A 15,405-nucleotide genomic window follows, 5' to 3' on the forward strand; every position below is an offset into this window, starting at 1 on the left:
TGTGTGCTAGAAAAGGAAAGCTGTCGAATGAGCTCGTCTGTTTTACTTTCTGGAGGCGGATGGGTTTTTAGTAACATTGCTGACCTTGCTGGAGGAGCAAGTGTCCAATAATGCCACCATATATGAGTATTTGGTGGAGTCGTGCACTATCCTGGCTGTGAAAAAAATGATTTGAATGTGCATGAACCACAGCGAGGGACATGTCTGCTTGTGTCTGTATGTGTGGATGGATATGTGCGTGTGTGCGAGTGTATACCTGTCCTTTTTTCCCCCTAAGGTAAGTCTTTCCGCTCCCGGGATTGGAATGACTCCTTACCCTCTCCCTTAAAACCCACTTCCTTTCGTCTTCCCCTCTCCTTCCCTCTTTCCTGATGAGGCAACAGTTTGTTGCGAAAGCTTGAATTTTGTGTGTATGTTTGTGTTTGTTTGTGTGTCTATCGACCTGCCAGCGCTTTTGTTCGGTAAGTCATCTCATCTTTGTTTTTATATATAACTTTGGTAATAGTTTGACATGTGTCACTTGATGTCCTTTACTTAATAAAGTTAAATCTAAATATTTTGCTGTCTCTGGCAGTCTATGACATAGTCACTATGACTGAAAGTATAATGCAGACACTCATAGTTAATTGTTCCTATTGCTCTATAAATAGTGGCTGCTAAGCTGGAACTGTAGTCTTCTGAATGGAACTGCTGGAACTGTGCAGGTGTTGGAACTGTGCAACTGCTGGAACTGTGCAACTGTGGGAACTGTAAAATTGCAGGAATGGCAGTAACTGAGTGAGTGCAGATGGTGCATTGTCTTTTGTGCCTGTTGGCAGAAGGATCTCCATCCACACCTGTATTTGGTGGAACCAAGGTAGTCCACGGTTGATAGAAATCTCTCTGGTGGCTGGTAACACTATTTTCAGAAGGATGTGATGCACCAGTAGACGTGGGACAGAAGCAGTAGATAGTCCTGAGTAGTGAATGTCTTCTGGAGGCTGTTGCTCAGAATTCAGAAGGTGCCTGGCTAGCGATGTGCCTGTGTGGTGGTGGCCTTTCAAGTGCATGACTATGAGAGAGGCAGATGCTGCGAAATAATGGTAGGGTAAGGGAAAGTGGATGATGATAATGGAGATTTAATATATGCAACATATATGAGACAGATGAAGTACCTACATGCTTCAGAAGAATATAACAATGCCAATTCCAAAGAAGGCAGGTGCTGACAGCTGAGAATATTTCTGAACCGTCAGTTAAATAAGCCATTAGACAAGGTACTAAACAAATTATTTACAGAAGAATTGCAAGGCTGGTGGATTCCAAATTTTAGAAAAATCTATTTTGGTTTGTAAGAATGTTGAAACATGCGAGACAGTACTGACACTATGTGTAATTTTAGTGCCTGGAGATGACAGTGGCCATGTGTGTGTGAGGTGTGCTTACATGAATGCATGCGAGTTTTCTACTTCTGATAAAGGGCATTGTCCGAGATAAAAATTTATAGCATTCTTTTCATTGTGCTTGTCTGCCAGTCAACGCCTCCTCTATTTGGTGAGTAGCAATCTACGGTTTCTGTATTGTTATCCTAACTTGAACTTTGCATTACTTAATCTTAGAAAATAGACTGAAAAAATTCAAAACTACTTTTACAGCATTTTGATAATGCTGAAATGAGCACAGTTTGAAATTCTGGAGGTAGCAGCAATAAAATACAGGGGCAGAAAAGTTATTTGGCATATATAGAAACCAGATAAAAGGGTTGAAGCACATGAAAGGTAGGCAGTAGTTGGGCAGGGAGTGAAAGAGAATTATAGTCTAACCCCCCATCTTATTTGGTCTGTACATTAAGCAAGTAGTAAAGGAAAGTAAGAGAAATCTGGAGGGAATTAAACTTCATAAAGAAGTAATAAAAACTTTAAGGTTAGCCGATGACATTGAATTCTGTCAGAGATAGCAAAGGACTCAAAGATCACTTGAAAGGAATGGCTAATGTCTTGAAAATACATTATAAGCTTAATATCAATGGAAGTAAAACAAGGATAATGGATTGTGGTCAGATTGAATCTGGTCATGCCAAGGGAATTAGATTAGAAAGTGAGATGCGTTATTGAAAGTAGCAGAAAAGATTTGCTATTTTGGGAGCAAAATAGCTGACAAAGGCAGTAGTAAAGAGGATATTTTAACATCTAATTAAAATTTAAATTGAAGTACTAGGAAGTCTTTTCAGAAAGTATTCATCTGAAGTGTAGCCATGTAGGAAAGTGAAACATTACCAGTAAGTGGTACCGGCACACAGAGAACAGGAACTTTTGTAATTTGGTGCTGCTGAAGAATTTTGAAGATTAGATGTTAAGATTGAATAACCAATGCAGAGGTATTGAATTGCTTTAGGGAGAAAATAAATTTATGACACAATTTGATTTAAAAAAATGTGTTGGTTGATAGGACCCATCCTATGGCACACAGGGACAGTCAGTTTAGTAACAGAGGTAGTGTGGAGAGAGAAACTGTAGACAGAGGCCAAGGGTTGATTACGGTAAGCTGGTTCAAGTGGAATGTTGGTTGCAATAGTTATGCAAAGATGAAGAGACTTGCAGAGTATAGATTAGCGTATATAACTGCATGGAACCAGTCTTCAGGCTGGGGAGACAACAACAACATGTTTTCATATTTTATAATGTGGACTAACTGATGATTACTTTCATCTGTGTAAAATCTCGTTGACCTGAAAGAAGAAACTGAATTTGTGACTTTGTGCAGAATTATAATGTGGACATTGATATGCACTGTTCTTAATTTTGATTACAGCCACACATCCTTGCTCTTAAGTGTTTTAATATTTAATTCGATGTCTTTCTTCTCAGTTTCCTTTACCAGTTTCTTTGTACTCTAACTTATTAAAATTTTGTTTATCTGTCTTACTTACCCAGTGCCATAAACTGACATATGGCCAGGAGAGTGGTGTGCTGACTACAAGCCCCCCCCCACATCCGCATCCAGTGATACCTGTGGGTTGAGGATGACATGGTGGCTGGTCGGTACCGTTGGGCCTTCATGGCCTCTTTGGGCAGAGTTTAGTTTAATTCCTTACTTACCAACCACAGGCAGGAAACGATAAATATTTTATACAGCACTGATGGATTTCAGCACACCATAAAGTTGTAATTTTTATCAGAGAGATCCCTATTCCTTACTGCACGTCATGATTTTGATTGCCTTATGTTGTCCTTATGCATTTTTCAGTATTGTCTGTAAATGCAGTTCTGCGACTAAGTTGTCACTTCCTTTGCATTGTTATGGATCTCCTGCCTCCTTCTATAGTACAGTCTAATGCTATTAGTTACTTGTTAGTTCTGTATTTTTGCTTGCTGTATAGGGTTATTGATAAGTATCTCTGGGGGTTCAGAAGGTAGGTGTGTGGAAACTACAAGACATACAGAAAAGAGGCACATATCAGTAGACAGAGCATGTCTCCAAGTTTTTAACTCACATTACAGGTGATGAATGAAGCAAAAGTAAGATTAAACTAGAGATACTCAAGGAGGTAAGTAAGGCCTCAGAGTTGAAAGCAGGTTCATGGAAAAATGGGAAGGGTAGAGTTGAAGAAAGAGTAAATGACCAGTGGATAAAAATGAAGGAAGAACTCGTGGACTATGCCCAAGAAGTATTACAAATTAGGGTGTCCAAAAATATCAAGAAAGAACGGATAATGGAAAAAAGCTGAAAATGATAGAGCATGGAGAAAATGGGAAAATGTGGAAAATGAAGAAGGCAAAAAGAGGTACAGGAAATTGAATAATGAATTAAGATGTGAAACTGAAGATGTAAGAGAAAGATGAATGAAGGAGAAATGTGAGATAACAGAGAAAATGGAGAGAGAGGAAAGTATGAAATGATGTACAGATATGTTAGGGAGATGGTTTTTTAAAGTAAAAGAAGGAAGACTAACATGGGAATAGAAAGAGTGAATAGGACATTAACTGAAAAACCACAGGAGAGTTTGAGCAGATGGCAAGATTATGTAGAATGTCAATACAGGGCTATTACAAATGATTGAAGTGATTTCATAAATTCACTGTAGCTCCATTCATTGACATATGGTCACGACACACTACAGATACACTCCTGGAAATGGAAAAAAGAACACATTGACACCGGTGTGTCAGACCCACCATACTTGCTCCGGACACTGCGAGAGGGCTGTACAAGCAATGATCACACGCACGGCACAGCGGACACACCAGGAACCGCGGTGTTGTCCGTTGAATGGCGCTAGCTGCGCAGCATTTGTGCACCGCCGCCGTCAGTGTCAGCCAGTTTGCCGTGGCATACGGAGCTCCATCGCAGTCTTTAACACTGGTAGCATGCCGCGACAGCGTGGACGTGAACCGTATGTGCAGTTGACGGACTTTGAGCGAGGGCGTATAGTGGGCATGCGGGAGGCCGGGTGGACGTACCGCCGAATTGCTCAACACGTGGGGCGTGAGGTCTCCACAGTACATCGATGTTGTCGCCAGTGGTCGGCAGAAGGTGCACGTGCCCGTCGACCTGGGACCGGACCGCAGCGACGCACGGATGCACGCCAAGACCGTAGGATCCTACGCAGTGCCGTAGGGGACCGCACCGCCACTTCCCAGCAAATTAGGGACACTGTTGCTCCTGGGGTATCGGCGAGGACCATTCGCAACCGTCTCCATGAAGCTGGGCTACGGTCCCACACACCGTTAGGCCGTCTTCCGCCCACGCCCCAACATCGTGCAGCCCGCCTCCAGTGGTGTCGCGACAGGCGTGAATGGAGGGACGAATGGAGACGTGTCGTCTTCAGCGATGAGAGTCGCTTCTGCCTTGGTGCCAATGATGGTCGTATGCGTGTTTGGCGCCGTGCAGGTGAGCGCCAGAATCAGGACTGCATACGACCGAGGCACACAGGGCCAACACCCGGCATCATGGTGTGGGGAGCGATCTCCTACACTGGCCGTACACCACTGGTGATCGTCGAGGGGACACTGAATAGTGCACGGTACATCCAAACCGTCATCGAACCCATCGTTCTACCATTCCTAGACCGGCAAGGGAACTTGCTGTTCCAACAGGACAACGCACGTCCGCATGTATCCCGTGCCACCCAACGTGCTCTAGAAGGTGTAAGTCAACTACCCTGGCCAGCAAGATCTCCGGATCTGTCCCCCATTGAGCATGTTTGTGACTGGATGAAGCGTCGTCTCACGCGGTCTGCACGTCCAGCACGAACGCTGGTCCAACTGAGGCGCCAGGTGGAAATGGCATGGCAAGCCGTTCCACAGGACTACATCCAGCATCTCTACGATCGTCTCCATGGGAGAATAGCAGCCTGCATTGCTGCGAAAGGTGGATATACACTGTACTAGTGCCGACATTGTGCATGCTCTGTTGCCTGTGTCTATGTGCCTGTGGTTCTGTCAGTGTGATCATGTGATGTATCTGACCCCAGGAATGTGTCAATAAAGTTTCCTCTTCCTGGGACAATGAATTCACGGTGTTCTTATTTCAATTTCCAGGAGTGTATGTAGAAAAACTCATAAAGTTTTGTTCGGCTGAAGCCGCACTTCAGGTTTCTGCCGCCAGAGCGCTCAAGAGCGCAGTGAGACAAAATGGCGACAGGAGCTGAGAAAGCGTATGTCGTGCTTGAAATGCACTCACATCAGTCAGTCATAACAGTGCAATGACACTTCAGGACGAAGTTCAACAAAGATCCACCAACTGCTAACTCCATTCAGCGATGGTATGCACAGTTTAAAGCTTCTGGATGCCTCTGTAAGGGGAAATCAACGGGTCGGCCTGCAGTGAGCGAAGAAACGGTTGAACGCGTGCGGGCAAGTTCCACGCGTAGCCCACGGAAGTCGCCGAATGAAGCAAGCAGGGAGCTAAACGTGCCACAGCCGACGGTTTGGAAAATCTTACGGAAAAGGCTAAAGCAGAAGCCTTACTGTTTACAATTGCTACAAGCCCTGACACCTGATGACAAAGTCAAATGCTTTGAATTTTCGGCGCGCGGTTGCAACAGGTCATGGAAGAGGATGCGTTCAGTGCGAAACTTGTTTTCAGTGATGAAGCAACATTTTTTCTTAATGGTGAAGTGAACAGACACAGTGTGCGAATCTGGGCGGTAGAGAATCCTCACGCATTCGTGCAGCAAATTCACAATTCACCAAAAGTTAACGTGTTTTGTGCAATCTCACGGTTTAAAGTTTGCGGCCCCTTTTTCTTCTGCGAAAAAAACGTTACAGGGCACGTGTATCTGGACATGCTGGAAAATTGGCTCATGCCACAACTGGAGACCGACAGCACCGACTTCATCTTTCAACAGGATGGTGCTCCACCGCACTTCCATCACGATGTTCGGCATTTCTTAAACAGGAGATTGGAAAACCGATGGATCGGTCGTGGTGGAGATCATGATCAGCAATTCATGTCATGGCCTCCACGCTCTCCCGACTTAACCCCATGCGATTTCTTTCTGTGGGGTTATGTGAAAGATTCAGTGTTTAAACCTCCTCTACCAAGAAACGTGCCAGAACTGCGAGCTCACATCAACGATGCTTTCGAACTCATTGATGGGGACATGCTGTGCTGAGTGTGGGAGGAACTTGATTATCGGCTTGATGTCTGCCGAATCACTAAAGGGGCACATATCGAACATTTGTGAATGCCTAAAAAAACTTTTTGAGTTTTTGTATGTGTGTGCAAAGCATTGTGAAAATATCTCAAATAATAAAGTTATTGTAGAGCTGTGAAATCGCTTCAATCATTTGTAATAACCCTGTATATGATGGAGCATATACCAAGTGAAATCTAGGTTGAAGAGAAGGAATGTGTGCTGTAAGATGGAAAGGAGTACAGCATCTTGGAGGCAGAAGTAGAAAAGGCACTGAAGGAGATGAAGAGTTGGAAAGCACGTGGAATCGATAACTTGCCAGCAGAAGTGGTGTAGAGTTTGGGAAATAGGGGAAGGAGTGTGCGACAAAGGGGAGTGGCCTGATGGCTTCCTTGCAGCAGAGATGATACCAGTTGAGAAAAAGAGAAATACCAAAAAATGTGAGGACCATACAACTATCAGAGCTCTTAATTTCTCATGCAGCTAAAGATGGATTGCTTAGGAACAGTTCAGATTTAGAAGAAGAAAAGGTGCAACAGATGCTACTGACCTGTTAAAAATCATAGGGGGAAAATATACTGAGAAACATGGAGAATTTATGTTGTTTTTATTGATTTGGAAAAAGCTTTTAACAGGGTGGAGAGGAAAAGCCAGTGGATATTCTGAAGAGGAAAGTAGTAGATTGGAATGAGAAACGCCTGGTGCAGACTCTATATTTACAACAAAAAGTAAGAATAAGGTTTGGAAATGAAATATCAAAGGAAGCAGCATTGGAGGGGTGTCAGACAAGGCTGTTGCCTCTTCCCTTTGTTGTTCAACTTATGCCTGGAAGAGATTATTGCGAAAGGCTTAGATGGAAAAAGATGAATGTGTATTGATGGAAAGAGAATAGAATGAATATGATTTGTTGATGGCATGATATTAGTGGCACAAAGTAAATGAACTGTAAATAAAATGCTGAGTAAATTTGATTTGTTGATGGCATGGTATTAGTGGCAGAAAGTAAATGAACCGTAAATAAAATGCTGAGTAAGAGAAGTTTGTGTGGAATACAGGACAAAAAAGAATACAACAAAAAGAAAGAGTATGGTGATTGGAAAAGGAAGCAGACTGGCAAATATTAAAAAGGAACAAGTTATTATTAACCAAGTAAGAGTATTTAAATATCTTGGAAGCACAATCACTGAGGACTTTACATGCCATCAGGAGGTGAAAACTCACATTGCTGTAGCAAAGAAGGCATTCAATAGACAGAGGAGATTATTATGTGGCAAACTAGATAAAGGTCTGAGGAAAAGGCTTGGCAAGTGTTTTTTCTGGCATGTGACAGTCTGTGGGGCAGAAACATGGGAATGAGACGAGAGGATGAAAAAAAGCTAGAAGCATTTGAAATGTGCTTGTGGAGGATAATTAACAGGGTAAGCTTGAGGAAGACAGTAACGAAAGAATGTGGGAAAGGGTTTGTGAGAGGAAAAGACTGCTGCAAGTTGTAAGACAAAGGAAGAAGAACTGATGGGACATTCATTGAGGAGTCAACACTTGCCAACAGGAACTTTAGAAGGTCTAGCTTGTGAGAGGAGGTTGAGAGAAAGAAGGAGATACAAGATGATAGACAACATCAAGGGAAGTCGAAATATTGCAGACCTGAAGAAGAGGACACAAGACAGCAGAGCATTGGGGATTAACCATGTGAAAACCTGCCTATGGGCAGAACACTGATTATGAATATGAACACTTTTTGCAATACATACATACATTAATCCTTGTTCCATAGATCATGAATAAGACATTTCGTAATGATGTGGAACATGTCACTTTAACATAAGTTTTCTTTACACAAAATAATAAATTTTTTTCACTACTTAAAATCTAAGAATTCATCTATTGAGTAGAAGGAGTTGTCATTCAGAAATTCTTTTAATTTGTTTTTAAATGTTGGTTGGCTATCTGTCAGACTTTTAATATGATTTGGCAAATGACCAAAGATTCTTGTGGCAGCATAATTCACCCCTTTCTGTGCCAAAGTGGGATTTAATCCAGAATAGTGAATATCATCCTTTCTTCTAGTGTTGTAGCTATGCACTTTGATGTTATTTTTTGAATTGGTATGAGTTATTAATGGCAAATTTCATAAGTGAATATATGTATTGCGAAGGTACTGTGAATATTCCGAGTTCCTTAAATAAATGTCTGCAAGGTGATCTTGGATGGGCTCCAGCTATTATTGTGATTAGACACTTTTGTGCAATGAATACTTTCTCTCTTACACTGACGAATTGCCCCAAAATATGATGCCATATGAAAGCAGTGAATGAAAATAGGCATAGTAGGCTAATTTAGTGATATGTTTATCAACAAAATTTTCAATAACCCTAATAGCATATGTAGCTGAACCTAACTGTCTCAGCAGATCATTGATGTGTTTCTTCCAGTTCAATTTCTCATCAATGCACACACCCAGAAATTTTGAGTATTCTACCTTATCAATAGACTTCCGTTCATAGTCTATATTTATTAATGGTGTTATGCCGTTTAATGTACAGAATTGTATAAACTGTGTTTTCTCAAAATTTAGTGAGAGTCCATTTGTAGAGAACCACTTAATAATTTTCTGAAAGACAATATTTGCAATTTCCTCAGTCGATTCTTGTTTCTTGGGTGTGATTCCTATACTTGTATCATCAGCGAAAAGAACTAACTTTGCATCTTCATGAATATAGAGTGGCAAGTCGTTAATATATATTAAGAACAATAAGGGACCCAAGACTGCTGGTTTTTGTAGACTACCTGTAGTGTTAATTTCAATCTTCTGCATTCTTCCAGTTAAGTATGAATTAAACCATTAGTGCACTGTCCCACTCATACCACAATACTTAAGTTTATCTAGAAGAATTTCATGGTTCACACAATCAAAAGCCTTTGAGAGGTCACAAAATATCCCAATGGGTGATGTTCGGTTATTCATTGCATTTAATATTTGATCAGTGAAAGTATATAAAGCATTTTCTGTTGAAAAGCCTTTCTGAAAACCAAATTGACATTTTGTTAGTACTTCATTTTTACAAATATGTGATGCTACTCTTAAATACATTACTTTTTCAAGAATTTTGGATAAAGCTGTCAGAAGTGAGATTGGGAGGTAGTTGTTAGCATCAGATCTATCCCCTTTTTATGCAATGGTTTAACAATAGCATATTTCAGTCTATCTCGAAAAATTCCCTGTTTCAGTGAGCTACTACATATGTGGCTGAGATCCTACTTACTTGTTGGGAACAAGCTTTTAGTACTCAGTTGGAAATGCCATCAATTCCATGTGAGCTTTTACTTTCGAGTGAATTTATTATTTTCCTAATTTCAGTAGGAGAGGTGGGTTGAATTTCAATTTATCAAATTGCGTAGGTACTGCTTCTTCCATATACTGCCTTGCATTTTCTAATGAATAGCTGGAACCTATTTTCTCTACAACACTTAAAAAATGATTATTAAAAATGTTTTCTACTTCTGACTTCTTGTTAACAAACTTTTCATTGTGTTTGATAGAAATACAGTCTTCCTGTGCTCTCAGTTGACCTGTTTCCCTTTTCACAATATTCCAAATTGTTTTAATTTTATTATCAGATGTGCTAATCTCAGACATAATGCACATACCTCTGGACTTTTTAATAACTTTTCTTAATACAGTGCAGTAGTTTTTACAATGTTTCATTGTTTTGGGATCATTACTCCTCCTAGCTATAAGATACATTTCCCTTTGCCTTTTAGAAGATATTTTTATCCCTTTAGTGAGTCATTGCTTTTTACATGGTTTCTTACAATTATATTTCACTGTTTTCTTAGGGAAACTGTTTTCAAATATACTCACAAAGGTATCATGAAATAGGTTAAATTTTAAATTAGCATCATGTTCCTGTACACCTTATCCAATTCTAACTGTTGCAAGTTTTCCTTAAAATTTTGAATTGTTAAATCGTTAATGGAACGCACTATTTTGGAGGACTGTTTTGCATTACTGTATGGAGCTATATCAAATACTGTAACTAGCTGTGCATCATGATCAGACAGACCATTCTTAACAGGAAAAGTTTTTATTTGATTAAATTTATCTTGGTCTATGAAAACGTTATGTATCAGTGTGCTGCTTTCCTGTACCACCCGAGTAGGAAAATCAATAACAAATGTCAAATTGAAAGAACCAAGTAATACTTCAAGGTCAAGCATTCTATCTGACTCTTTCAGAAAATCTACGTTTAAATCCCCACAAACAATAATTTGCTTTGCTTTGTCTGACAGGTAGCACAACGAGGAATCCAAGTTTTTCAAAACTAGTTGGAAATTTCCTAATGAGGACCTATACACAGCTAAAATTATAAAAGTGCCTTTATTTAGTTTAAGCTCACATGCACATGCTTCTACGTGTTGCTCTAGGCAAAATTTTTTAGTTTCCAAATTTTTCACACTACGACTGATTTTAACATATATGGTAACTCCTCCTCTCTCCATAGTGTCTCTACTTACATGTGCTGAAAGCTTTTATTCACCTACATTTACCATTTCCATACCTGTGACTATATGATGTTCAGACAGGCATAGTACATCTATTCCAGCCTCAGTTTCTATATCTTCTATACAAACAAGAAGCTCATCTACTTTGTTTTTTAATCCCCTGATGTTCTGATGCAATATATTAACATTATTTTTTACTGTGCTTTTATGTGAATCTTGTGACATACTAACATTATTTTCCACTGTACTGTTATGAGAATCTTGTGATATTTTCACATCTTTAGTACCTGCCTGTCTGAACTTTTCACTAAGCTTAATTTCAATGCGGCAAATGTCAGTATGTGTGTGCAGTAAACTGGGGTCACTGAAATGAACTGCATGGGAAGGTGCAACAGCAGATCACTTTGGAAATTTGTGCATTGGATTGTTTATCTGCTGACGTGAACTACAGTAATTCAGTGCAGCAGTATGGAGTGGATGATTTATCTACATGTTATGACACATCTGCCCCTATTTCAACTATGCCATGGAGCATGTTATGAATCAAAACTTCGAAAGATGCTCTATCCATTGATATATTTCATTTTTCTATACGTCTTGCTGTTTTTGGGTATTCGTCTCCTGAAACCACAGGAGTACTTATGAATAATTCTGTATTTTAATGAGAAATGACAATGCAAGGAAATTATTGAGGTTAATGGAAATGTGCTGTATTTAGTATATCAAGTTTCAAATTGTGGACTTCTTACCATGTGTGACTTTGAGATTACCCATAAATATTTATATTGAAAATGTATCATATCTCTAAACTGTTTGTTTAGTATCTTTGGATATACTTCTGCCTAAACTCCTTGCATTGTTACCATTTATATGTTGTTATCTACAACCCATTATTAATTTTTCTCACTATGTGCCCCACAATTAAAGAACAGTTGATAAATGTGTTATCTATAACTGTGTGACTGGTTCTGGTGTTCTGTATGGAAAATTCACTCTCTGTCTCACACTGTTGTAACCAAGTAAATCCAGTATCATTATTTTTCCCTTTGTAGCCAGTCACAAAGTTAATATTAAAATTCTCGCACAAAGTGAACTGCATATTTTTATCAAGGACTGAGTTTTTATATAAACTGAAGATTTGTGGATATTAATCAAATTCCTCTTCTCATCTGACTCACTAATATGTCACATTTTTTTATTTGTAATTAATTAATATTCTTAAAGAATACACTCAAAGAAAGTTTTACTGTGTTCACCTGTTGACAGTATTGTTTTCTTGTAGCATGTGTGGCACCTGCTTCAACACAAACTCCGGTCAGTGGGCGTAGTCGTACTAGGAGGTTACGACGTTTTTCTGCTCCTCGCCGTGTACTTCTTTCTTCGGAAGACACGAGCCCGACAGAAGAGATGCTGCGAGATGCCCGCCGCCGTCTTCGACAATTGGAGGAAGAAAGTGAAGCAGTGGACCGCAGTTACCGTGAATTCTGTCTTCGACAGCAAAGGGCAACACCAGTGTCTGACATGCTTGCAGGATTACTACAACATCCCGTCAGAGCTGAATGTCCACATAATAATAGTCCCAATAAAAGTGATGCTACAGGTAACCCGTCTGGGTTAAAATTAGTGACACCTTTTCCTCCGAGAGTTGGAAACTTCTCTTCAGAAAGTCTGATTACAACAGCAGGAACGACTGAGGCAGAAGGTTCCCATATCACATTAGAAACACAAAATATACACCACACCACGAGGCCAACAGTAACACAAAACTCCAACATTTGTTTATCTGACATAATCTACAATATTCCATCATCAGAAATAATTTCACAGCATTCACTTGCAAGTCATGATCAGAGGTCTTTAAATGCCATTGCTGCAGCACATATTGATTCCTATCAGACAGCTAAAATGCAGGCTCAGAGAGAGGTTCACACAACACATTTCTACAAGACTCCATTGTTAAGTAGTACAATAGGAAATAGTTCTGCAAATGCTGATAAATTTAATAATTCAGTTACTATGGAGAGTTTCAACGGTAGTTGTGGACATAATACACATAAGAATAAGTCACTGAATTCAGCAAAAATATATTCAACCAATGAAGAAATGATTGTACCAGAAAAAAATAATGTGTGCTTTCAAAGATACCATGCTCTTGTTGCTGAGACTGCTGATGGCTCAGACCTTTCAGCAATGAAAAAAGTGCAAAATATAACTGCACTAAGTGGCCATCAAGCTAAAGCGACAGTTGAAGAAGTGCATTCAAATACCAAAGAATCAGAAAATCATGATTTGGTGACTCCATTAGACAGTACTCTCAAAATATTAAAAGATGCAAAGAAAATAGGAAAAGAGACTGAAGGACAAAGAATTGGCTTGGCTGATGAAAATAGTGTTGCAAAACTATATGAGCAAAAACCACTAAAAACATTAGTCTTGTCTGATTTGGCTGAGAATCCTCATTCTGCTCAGGCCACTGAGACAAACTCGGAAGAAAATACAAAGATTCTGTACCAAACAACAACCGAAAATGGTGGTGCACAGCTGATGGAACTTCAGGCACCTCCAGAGTTTTCTTCAAAACCACTGGCTTTATCTAATCCCCGCTTTTCTGATCTTCTATTACATGAAGAAAGTTCAGAAGAACTGCAAGATGAGAAAGCTGCCAGTCATCAGGAAAAAGACTCTAAAAAAGATTTCATCTTACATAAACTGACTGATATTGCTAGTGAGAGGTTAAGTTTAGGTGATGCAGAATTTATTCCTGCTTCCAGTGGTGATCAGTTGTTTGTACCCAGTTGTGACACTGATACCGAAACCGAACCTGAAGCTGGAACATCCAAAAGTGATGTGCTTCCTATTAATGATAACCAGAATCACCTAAACTATGAAACTGAACAGCAGGCTATCTCTAATGCATCTGTCTCAAGTGAGCAACCAATTTCAGCTGGGAAATCTGCCAGTTCAAACGGCAATGATTTCTGGTGAAGACAGTAATTAAAAATATTGAACCTATACTGTGGTACCTGTGCCCCAGCAAATTTATTGTCTTTTTGTGAAGCAAATGATATTTTATTAATTATATTTTGGTCTATTAACAGTTGAGTAACTTTAATTATGTCCTTGTACTCTGTATGATTCTTTTGGTGAATAAATTGACATGATATATATTTCAAGTACGTTCCATTTTGGGGGTCACATAATTAAGTGATGACATGTTACTGGTGGTTAATTTGTACACTGCAAATCAGCTTGTTCATTAAATGTTGCCACCAGATTATGTATCTCATACAAAGAGACTTATACAATATAGCCAATTGCTTAGTGGAATTCCATTTCGCAACTCATTTTTGGTATGAACATGATAAAACCTTGATTGTCAAGTTCAGGTGTGTGCACAGTCAATCATATTTATGCCTAAGAGCCCATTAAAAGTGTATTAGTAAAATTAGTATTGTAAGATAATAGTCTTATTATTTACCCTACTACTATGCAAAATCCGCTAGCTCCTCCCCACATCCCTCTACACCCCTGCCCCAACATCCTATCTGCACTCATCCTGCACTACGCCCTCTTCCTTGAAATCTCCCTTTCCTCTGTTCTAACTTCACCTCCTAATTCACTACTCTATGTCGTCATACACTGCATACAGTTCCCTCTGCTTGCAGCCAGAATGAGCTCACTAGTGTTTGTGCTCCATTCCTGATTCATGTACCAGTGGCCTCTCTCTTTCAGCTGTCAACCACCCTTCCCCAACAAGACGCACTTCCTTTCGCCCCTCACTCACGCCATCCACCACAACCTCTCACCCAAGTCGAGGTTCACAGCTGTAGGAGTTGAAGTGCTAGCACAGTGCAGTCGTCTTGGAGAATTTAGCTGTGCAAGCGTGTATGTTTGTTTGTGTGTGTGTGCGTGTGTGTGTGTGGGGGGGGGGGGGGGGGGGAGTGATGGGTGGGTGGGTGTGCGTGCATGTATGTGTAATCTGTACCTCTAAAAATGGATTTATCCAAAAGCTAGCTATGTTCTCTATCTTGTTCATGTGCCCGCAGTGACTAAGTACCTGTACTATTTATTGAGTTGTTACCTGCATTCCTTAAATTATTTACATTGCGTAAGGTCTTCCCCTTATTATGTTGGCTGGTTTTACATGTTTTACACATCATCTGCAATAATTACATACACTATTTCAATTCTAGCATGAAAAACTGTTTTTTCAGCTTCAGTTTGTTTTATTTTTTTTCTGGCTACTGTTCTTGATGGAGCAAGGGTAAGTGGTTGGCTACAACAAA

General features: G+C 39.9%; 1 protein-coding gene across 2 annotated transcripts in view; it reads left to right on the top strand.

Moving 5' to 3' along the window:
- The window catches only part of LOC124621891, a 127,955-nt gene extending 113,669 nt beyond the window's left edge, over positions 1–14,286 (top strand). For both annotated transcript variants that reach the window (XM_047147363.1, XM_047147364.1), the window contains exon 7: positions 12,402–14,286. In XM_047147363.1, the coding sequence (XP_047003319.1) occupies positions 12,402–14,104 (1,703 nt within the window). In that variant the 3' untranslated portion in view covers positions 14,105–14,286. The remainder of the gene's footprint in view (positions 1–12,401) is intronic.
- Positions 14,287–15,405: the final 1,119 nt, after the last annotated feature.

Source organism: Schistocerca americana, chromosome 7 (genome assembly GCF_021461395.2).
Source record: "Schistocerca americana isolate TAMUIC-IGC-003095 chromosome 7, iqSchAmer2.1, whole genome shotgun sequence".
NCBI classification, from domain to species: domain Eukaryota; kingdom Metazoa; phylum Arthropoda; class Insecta; order Orthoptera; family Acrididae; genus Schistocerca; species Schistocerca americana.